This window comes from Diaphorina citri, unplaced genomic scaffold (genome assembly GCF_000475195.1).
Source record: "Diaphorina citri unplaced genomic scaffold, Diaci psyllid genome assembly version 1.1 scaffold450, whole genome shotgun sequence".
Lineage (NCBI taxonomy): Eukaryota > Metazoa > Arthropoda > Insecta > Hemiptera > Psyllidae > Diaphorina > Diaphorina citri.
In genome coordinates this window covers 110,534-120,523 of record NW_007377885.1, presented here as the reverse complement: position 1 = coordinate 120,523, position 9,990 = coordinate 110,534, and the positions used below count along the sequence as shown (strand labels likewise).

General features: G+C 34.9%; 1 protein-coding gene across 1 annotated transcript in view; it reads right to left on the bottom strand.

Moving 5' to 3' along the window:
- Window positions 1-9,990, bottom strand: part of LOC103508950 (nuclear receptor subfamily 2 group E member 1-like) — a 29,083-nt gene that overhangs the window by 12,972 nt on the left and 6,121 nt on the right. Inside the window, exon 3 of the mRNA XM_026823411.1 lies at window positions 4,733-4,975. Coding sequence (XP_026679212.1) covers window positions 4,733-4,975 — 243 coding nt within the window. The remainder of the gene's footprint in view (window positions 1-4,732; window positions 4,976-9,990) is intronic.

Here is a 9,990-nt window from a genome sequence, read left to right as displayed (position 1 = left end):
CCATAAACACTTTTTTTTTTTTTTTTTTTTTTTTTTTTTTTTTACCTATCACAAAGTACAGCCTGTCTCCTGTAAATATTTCACACTCCCACAGGCTAGGATTTATAATTTACATCAAATACTAATGTCAATACAGCTCTCTCTCTCCCTCCCTTCTTCTCTCTCCCTCCCTCCTTCTCTCTCCCTATCTCCTTCCCTCTCTTGTTTGCTTTCGGATTTTTTCATCAAGCTGACAAGTTTGGACAGTTTTTTACCTATCACAAAGTACAGCCTGTCTCCTGTAAATATTTCACACTCCCACAGGCTAGGATTTATAATTTACATCAAATACTAAAATGTCAATACAGCTCTCTCTCTCCCTCCCTTCTTCTCTCTCCCTCCTTCTCTCTCCCTATCTCCTTCTCTCTCTTGTTTGCTTTCGGATTTTTTCATCAAGCTGACAAGTTTGGACAAAAATTTTCATTAAAAAAGTTAACAATTTTAATTATTTTTTGCATCAAAAAATATAAACAGAAAGCTTTTCACTTCGGTATCAGCAACCCGATAACTTTCCCGAGTACAAAGTTTTGTTTCCCTCCTAAAGTTTGAATGAAAACGCCTCAAATCTAGCGAAAAAATATCTCAAATCTCGATATAAAAATTTTGTCAGAAGTATTCCCCTCCCGGACCCCGGAGGCTTTGTGATGTTGGGTAGGAGGCACACAAGTTTTATATCAACATATTTGGACAGATGCTGGACCGACTGAGAAAAGCTGCTAGTTAAAATCGGGGTGATGGGTATTTAGGCAGTAGGCAGGTAGCTAGAGATAGGTATTATTTATAGTTCGCTATTAGAGGTATTATTTAAAACCAAACATTGTGTAAATAAAAATCATTCAATTATGTATGTTGCCAGTATTCATTCTTTATTTGTATTGCTGTACGACTGAGAAAAGCTGCTAGTTAAAATCGGGGTGATGGGTATTTAGGCAGTAGGCAGGTAGCTAGAGATAGGTAGGTATTATTTATAGTTCGGTATTAGAGGTATTATTTAAAACCAAACATTGTGTAAATAAAAATCATTCAACTGTATGTTGCCAGTATTCATTCTTTATTTGTATTGCTGTGAAGTTTGGACAAAAATTTTCATTAAAAAAGTTAACAATTTTAATTATTTTTTGCATCGAAAAATATAAACAGAAAGCTTTTCACTTCGGTATCAGCAACCCGATAACTTTCCCGAGTACAAAGTTTTGTCTCCCTCCTAAAATTTGAATGAAAACGCCTCAATCTAGCGAAAAAATATCTCAAATCTCGATATAAAAATTTTGTCAGAAGTGTTCCCCTCCCGGAGCCCGGAGGCTTTGTGATGTTGGGTAGGAGGTACACAAGTTTTATATCAACATAGACGACGCAACTTGGAGCGTGGTTGGTATTTGGACAGATGCTGGACCGACTGAGAAAAGCTGCTAGTTAAAATCGCGGTGATGGGTATTTAGCTATTTAGGCAGTAGGCAGATAGCTAGAGATAGGTATTATTTATAGTTCGCTATTAGCTATTAGAGGTATTATTTAAAACCAAACATTGTGTAATCATTCAACTATGTATGTTGCCAGTATTCCATTCTTTATTTGTATTGCTGTGAAATGAAATGTATTTATTTAGAATTATTTTCTAGCATTTATTTAAATTGAACTTTCTAAGCAGGGCTGGTTTTATGGAGGTTCAAAAGAGCCTAGGTAGGAAGATAACTTGATACAAATTCATCTAAAAATTTTCAAAGTGATCTTGCCCCCTTTATTTCCAACCCTGACACTATCTAGTGTGAAAATTAATAAAAATAAAACAATAAAGCTCTTATAAGTTTTATTACCACGTTCACACGTATTAACGAATTGCCAAATTGTTTTTTAGCGCAATCTACCTTCAGGACAAAATAGCTTCACCATTCCATCACACAAATTGAAAGTAAATAATACAATTTCATTTATTTTATTTTTTATCCACGGTTAGTAAGTTTTTCCTCGAGTTTTACATAAAATAATTAGAGTTTGAGTGTTTAGCCAGTATATTTGGTGCTTTATTTTTATCTAGGTAGCTATGTATTTTTATTGGGGTGTGTTTATATTTAATTGAAAACGGAAAAACAGAATAGGTAATATTTGTTATTTTAAGATATGTTCCAACATAATAGGTAGGTGTAGGTACATAGCATACCTAATACTTGTCAGTGGGGCGAATTTACCTAGATAGGTATTTACCATTTGTTATAGGTCTAAAATTCCATTTTGCTGGGATTTAGGGAGGGGGAATCAATAGATTAACGAAAATGAAATTTTATAAGTTTTTTTTTTTCTTCCAGAAAATTGAATCAAACAATATTGCCTCCTACATTTTCCTTATTTACCGCACAAAAAACATATTGTCCTCCCAATTATTTATTTATTAAGAAAAAAAAAATGGGAGAACTTATTTTGAAAATTGAAAAACTCTCAAATAATACCTACAAGATTAGGTGACTATACATACCTCCCGCTAATACAGAATACAGAATGATGACAATTCCATGATTTACTGCAAATTGAAAAATCCGTCCACAAAGACCTACAACTGTTTTCTTCCTTTCTTTTGCATTTCCCTTATCTGTTTTCTTTCTGTTATATTTCCACAACTGTTTTTCGTATTTCCCATGGAAAGTTACCTCATTGTGATAATGTGAAATCCATTGATATTAAATAATGAGATTCACATCAGGTTCCTACACCAATTTCTTTGTCAGGTGTAATATTCCGATTCTCGTGAAGTGTTAGAATGGGGGAGGTATCGGTTGTTGTAAATAGATACCTACCTACATAATGTGTTTTAAGGAAATTCAATTTCCTTTCATTTTGAATAGTATGCAGTATGCACCTACGCACAAAGTGGAAAAATGCACACCTACGCACAAAGTGGAAAAATGATCCCTAATACCTACCTATTGGTGGAGATGCTAAAAACCTACCTATTAATAATACTAATAATCAGCTCCGTTATATTCTTCTAGTTTTGCCTCGCTAAACTTAATGCTAATGCTATTATAGCCATTGAGAAAGCTCAAGAAAATGAACATCAAAGGGAGCTTTTGTCAGATCAAAATACGATACGGCAGAGCTTTAAAGAGTTTAAAGCTTTCTGTGTGAGTGTGCTAGCCCATTCTAAGTCTGTGTTACTATCAAGAAAAAATGCTGATTTGTATTAGTATGTTATGGTATTTTTTCTTTCGTAGAACCAATAAGTCTAATGACTGAATGGCGTGATTTGAGCTCAAAGTTCTAAACTCTCGGTTGGAAATTATAGGTAAACCATCAACCATCAAAATACGATACGGCAGAGCTTTAAAGAGTTTAAAGCTTTCTGTGTGAGTGTGCTAGCCCATTCTAAGTCTGTGTTACTATCAAGAAAAAATGCTGATTTGTATTAGTATGTTATGGTATTTTTTCTTTCGTAGAACCAATAAGTCTAATGACTGAATGGCGTGATTTGAGCTCAAAGTTCTAAACTCTCGGTTGGAAATTATAGGTAAACCACCTATAACTTCCAAGGTTTTTAGTAAAGCTACAAGTATCCCTATACTCAGTACTCCCATTAAAAGCTGAGAAGGGAGAGTGAGAAGACTGAGTTCAAATTATGGCACTCTTCATGGATTTGACCAAGAAAACACTTTGGTTGTGCAAGCTAGCACGCCCTACAAGCTACAAATATAAATGTTAGGTACCTACGCAGACTTTGAACCTATACCTTCCTGCTACATGAGTACAGAAATAAAATATTTCTTCTCCTTTTTATTTGAAGTCTGTAATAAGGTAGGTATTAAAAAAGAGTGTAAGTTTGTGCTTACTTTTAATATTAAAGTAAACTTTTGTACCGTAAGAAAAATACATCTTCTTTTTATATTTGCCTAGTCTTGAGGAAAAATGGAAAACGAATCCTTTTATGTGGGTACCCTTTTCAGGGAAATCAGAAACCTAGGCTGGGAACTTGGCATATTCAGCTCCGTTTGAAAAATATTTCCCAAAGCACTCAAAAGCAGACTAAATTTATAATTTTTACTTTCTTAAACATATTTCTCCTATGAATTGTATGATTCTGGAAATATCAGCGTTAGTAGGTAGTTACGAAGATCGGAAATCAAAGTCATAAAGGTAAAATAAGGAACAAACTGCTGCAATGCTTGAAAAATTTCCCATTAAATATATGAGACCTTGTTTAGACTGCTGGGGTAAAGGGACTTTTTAGTCCTATTCGGGTAGGATAAACAGGATATAATCTATTCTATTCACATGCACATGCACTAAGTAGGTAGGTAAGTAAAGACTAGATAGCGTTGGAAAAATATTTCCAAAAGCACTCAAAAGCAGACTAAATTTATAATTTTTACTTTCTTAAACATATTTCTCCTATATTTGGTTGGTTATGATTATGAATTTTATGATTCTGGAAATATCAGCGTTAGTAGTTATATAGGTACGAAGATCGGAAATCAAAGTCATATAAAGTTAAAATAAGTAACAAACTGGTGCGATGCTTGAAAAATTTCCCATTAAATATATGAGACCTTGTTTAGACTGTTGGGGTAAAGGGACTTTTTAGTCCTATTCGGGTAGGATAAACAGGATATAATCTATTCACATGCAAAGACTATAGATAGGGACAAAAAGTCATTCTCTTAGCATTAACTAAGTAAGGACTACATAGGGACAAAAATTCTCTTACCGTCCTTATTCATCGCAGACATGAAGCACTTGTTCAGTCGACACGCCCTACACTGATTCCTATGGGTCTTGTCTATGGGACAATGACCCTTTAGGTCCCCCTGGGCCTTGCACGTGTAGACGCGGTTTCGGTGGATACTCCTCTTGAAAAATCCGGAGCAACCGTCACAGCTGTAGATCCCGTAGTGTTTGCCTGAACTGCGATCTCCGCACACTTTGCAGGGAATGTCTAGGAGGCGATCCCCTGTAATAGAATAGAATAATAATAAGGAAATAATAGTACTTATTTATACTGCTCGAATAGGACTGAAAAGTCCCTTTACTCCAGCAGTGGGCATACCTCCCGCTAATACAGAATACAGAATGATGACAATTCCATGATTTACTGCAAATTGAAAAATCCGTCCACAAAGACCTACAACTGTTTTCTTCCTTTCTTTTGCATTTCCCTTATCTGTTTTCTTTCTGTTATATTTCCACAACCGTTTTTCATATTTCCCATGGAAAGTTACCTCATTGTGATAATGTGAAATCCATTGATATTAAATAATGAGATTCACATCAGGTTCCTACACCAATTTCTTTGTCAGGTGTAATATTCCGATTCTCGTGAAGTGTTAGAATGGGGGAGGTATCGGTTGTTGTAAATAGATACCTACCTACATAATGTGTTTTAAGAAAATTCAATTTACTTTCATTTTGAATAGGCAGTTATAGTTATGCACCTACGCACAAAGTGGAAAAAAGATCAAAATTCGTGAGATTTTTCCTGGAACCTGCTACCTGTTTGCAAGATAACCCGCCCAAGACGAGGATTTTTCAAGTATCTACTATTATTAGTAACAAATTTAGGTAGGTATTAGAGGATTTTCCATAGGTACCTAGGCATACCCTACCTAATACCTACCTATTGGTGGAGATGCTAAACCTACCTATTAATAATACTAATAATCAGCTCCGTTATATTCTTCTAGTTTTGCCTCGCTAAACTTAATGCTAATGCTATTATAGCCATTGAGAAAGCTCAAGAAAATGAACATCAAAGGGAGCTTTTGTCAGATCAAAATACGATACGGCAGAGCTTTAAAGAGTTTAAAGCTTTCTGTGTGAGTGTGCTAGCCCATTCTAAGTCTGTGTTACTATCAAGGAAAAATGCTGATTTGTATTAGTACGTTATGGTATTTTTTCTTTCGTAGAACCAATAAGTCCAATGACAGAATGGCGTGATTTGAGCTCAAAGTTCTAAACTCTCGGTTGGAAATTATAGGTAAACCACCTATAACTTCCAAGGTTTTTAGTAAAGCGACAAGCTACAAGTATCCCCATACTCAGTACTCCCATTAAAAGCTGAGAAGGGAGAGTGAGAAGACGGAGTTCAAATTATGGCACTCATCATGGATTTGACCAAGAAAACACTTTGGTTGTGCAAGCTAATACGCCCTACAAGCTACAAATTCCATACCTCGGCTGGGATTGAACCCACGCCCTCCTGTTTACCAGGCGAGCGCCTTGACCACTACACCACCGAGGCAGGTATATTATGAATATACCGAACATACCGAATATATGAATATACCGAATATATGAATATAATATTATGAATATACCGAGGCACCGAGAATAGAATATATTATGAATATACCTTGTTTATTCCATACCTCGGCTGGGATTGAACCCACGCCCTCCTGTTTACCAGGCGAGCGCCTTGACCACTACACCACCGAGGCAGGTATATTATGGATATACCGAATATATGAATATACCGAATATATGAATATACCGAGATTACCGAGGCACCGAGAATAGAATATATTATGAATATACCTTGTTTACCCTGCTCGAATGAAAATAAAAAGTCCCTTTACCCCAACAATCTAAACAAGGTCTTGTGTATTTTATGGGTTTAACAACATAATACAGGGTCCGGCAGAAAAAGCGAACGGTTTTCATTTGCCTATAACTTCGTTAAAACTTATCAGAAACTGGCAATATTGGTATCGCTGTGTTCCTCAGAGTCTGAGTTTTTGAAAAAGTGGATTCGCGGAAACCGGAGCATCGTACATTTGCCAAGGTCTTGTGTATTTTATGGGTTTAACAACATAATACAGGGTCCGGCAGAAAAAGCGAACGGTTTTCATTTGCCTATAACTTCGTTGAAACTTATCAGAAACTGGCGATTTTGGTATCGTTGTGTTCCTGAGAGTCTGAGTTTTTGAAAAAGTGGATTCGCGGAAAGCGGAGCATCGTACATTTGGTTGCAGAGACATTTCTAAAAAATCGTGTTTTTTGACAATTACTCAGAGGATTTTTTGTATCCATCAGTTAAAAAATTACCAGAGAATAAAAACCACCGTCTCATTTCACACTGTTGTGCAGTGCTAATTGTGAAAAAAAAAAATAGCAAAAACAAAGTTAGTGTGTTAAATATTTTATTAAAACGAAAGTTTCTAAGTGTAAAAACCCCTTCAAGTTTTTTAGAACGAAAAATTTCCTCTCCCATATTAAAAAAAAAAATGCTGAAAAATTGAAAAGTTAGAAGACCAAGCTCTTCCGATCTCAGAAAGTTCACTTGAAGTTTAAACCCTCATACCTCACAATATGTTGTCCTACGGGAATGTTTTTGGGCAATTTATGTTTAGTAGGTACTTTTTTATTTTTTATTTTAGTACTTTTTGTTACCTAGATAGGTATTACCTACGATCTATTTATCTATCATGATAAGTAATACCATTGTTTGACTTCAACTCCAGCCCTCGTAGAGTAAACAACCCTCTCGCGATTTTTGGTCTGATGGTACGAATCTGAGTATTCCTGAAAGCTCACCAAATTTTCTTTGTTGAAAGTCCAATCTGAATTGAAATACATTTTATGTAGGTAATATGATAACTTGATAACACACCTAACTGAATAATTTTCTCAAACACGTCACTGAACTTCAGTTTCGAATGATTATTTTCCCTCATTTAACACTATATGATAACACACCTAACTGAATAATTTTCTCAAACACGTCACTGAATTTCAGTTTCGAATGATTATTTTCCCTCATTTAACACTTCGTGTTGTAATTTCGTTGTAACATCAATGAAACTTTTTCGGTCAGCTTGTTTTGTGTCTTTCTACACTTCTTTTCGTGCCATTTTTTGTCTTCTCATTCTCCCTACCAAACAGAAATGTATTCAGAGTGGCAAGTTTGAAAAACATCTCTGTTTTCAATGAAAGCTGTTGTCCTCACCAAAAAAGGTTTAGTAATTTACAAACTTATTTCAAAGATGGCTCAGCTTTTTGATCTTCTCGGATCGGTAAGAGAATGTAGTAACACGCGAAGAAGAGATCAGAAATATCGACTGTCTTATTGTTGTCCTAATACTCTGCCAATGATGTTTTCCTCACAAAGAAAGATACATCAAAAATAAGAGGGCTTAGTTGGAATTTGTACTTCAAAAGAGCAAGACACAATGGAAACTGCCAATGATGTTTTCCTCACAAAGAAAGATACATCGAAAATAAGAGGGCTTAGTTGGAATTTGTACTTCAAAAGAGCAAGACACAATGGAAATTTCAGTGGTCAAAGAGTAAGCTTTTTGATCTTCTCGGATCGGTAAGAGAATGTAGTAACACGCGAAGAAGAGATCAGAAATACCGACTGTCTTATTGTTGTCCTAAAGTTTGAAAAACATCTCTGTTTTCAATGAAAGCTGTTGTCCTCACCAAAAAAGGTTTAGTAATTTACAAACATATTTCAAAGATGGCCCAGCTTTTTGATCTTCTCGGATCGGTAAGAGAATGTAGTAACACGCGAAGAAGAGATCAGAAATACCGACTGTCTTATTGTTGTCCTAATATACTCTGCCAATGATGTTTTCCTCACAAAGAAAGATACATCGAAAATAAGAGGGCTTAGTTGGAATTTGTACTTCAAAAGAGCAAGACACAACAGAACTTTCAGTGGTCAAAGAGTAAGTATTCATACCTAATATTGACGAATAAACGAATTAGAGACCATCACCCCGGTGTATAGCAGATACAAAAAGACTCTTTTCTTTATTCTGCTATCGCCATTCGGCGAAAGCTAAAGCCGCTACAACAACAATAATAAACGAATATGGAGAAAGAGGCGGCGAAAGCTAAAGCCGCTACAACAACAACAACAACAACAACAACAACAACAACAACAACAACAACAACAACAACATCAGCAGATAAGAGTACCTAAGCTGTTATCAGTACCTACATTCATTTTTAGTGGATGTGTTAAAAGTTTCTAAGCTGCAGATAATAATAGTATCATATAAAGCATTAATTTATCAGTAATATTTAATTTTTAGTGATGTGCCCAATGCTCCCAAGACAATACAAACTTGAAGAATGTTAAGATAAGTCTTATCAGTACATAATTTAGTTAATTAGTAGATGTGTTTCAAAAACAAAGTGTAAGTTCAATGAAATAATTATGATATCTTACCTTATACAGTAGGTGAAACTGTGGGAATCGAAGTAAAGACAGCAGTCACGTGAGTTTATAATTAACACTGGGAAAACGGAAAACAACTGAAAATAGATAACTTCTAACACTTGATGAGGACAAAAATTAAAATCTATGAAACTATTCTTCCTAGTAGATAATTTTACTGGAAAAAGGAGTTAAATAAAAATTTACATTAAAAAAGACCTCTAAAAGTTTGATCAAAAATAATTAAATTAATGAAAACTCAAAAAATCCTTGGGTAGACCTTAGGCAATTAAACGGTCTATTCAAAGTCCAAAGAGGACAGTGATTGGAAAGGAACTGTGAGCTCTAACTTGCGGACCAAAGTGTTGAAAAGTTCGAAGCTAAATGGAAAATGTTCAAATGTTGCAAGCACAAAGTTGAGTCTGGAGAGAAAAATAAGGAGAGAAATCATAAAAAAGGGTGGGAACTGGGACACATGATGAGCGCGGAGCCTTTGCAAGGGGTGGAGCTTAGTGCTTATTATTATATTTATTTTATATTTAACATTTAGCTAGGAGTACATAGTTTTATTTATTTACTGCTCAAAGTTATATCTAGTAGTATCTTTATAGCATGATATGTGTACATATGTAGTACCCTTTGCAAGGGGTGGAGCTTAGTGCTTATTATTATATTTATTTTATATTTAACATTTAGCTAGGAGTACATAGTTTTATTTATTTACCGCTCAAAGTTATATCTAGTAGTTTATAGCATGATATGTGTACATATGTAGTATACATTAGTATGTAGTTATGTACATGGGT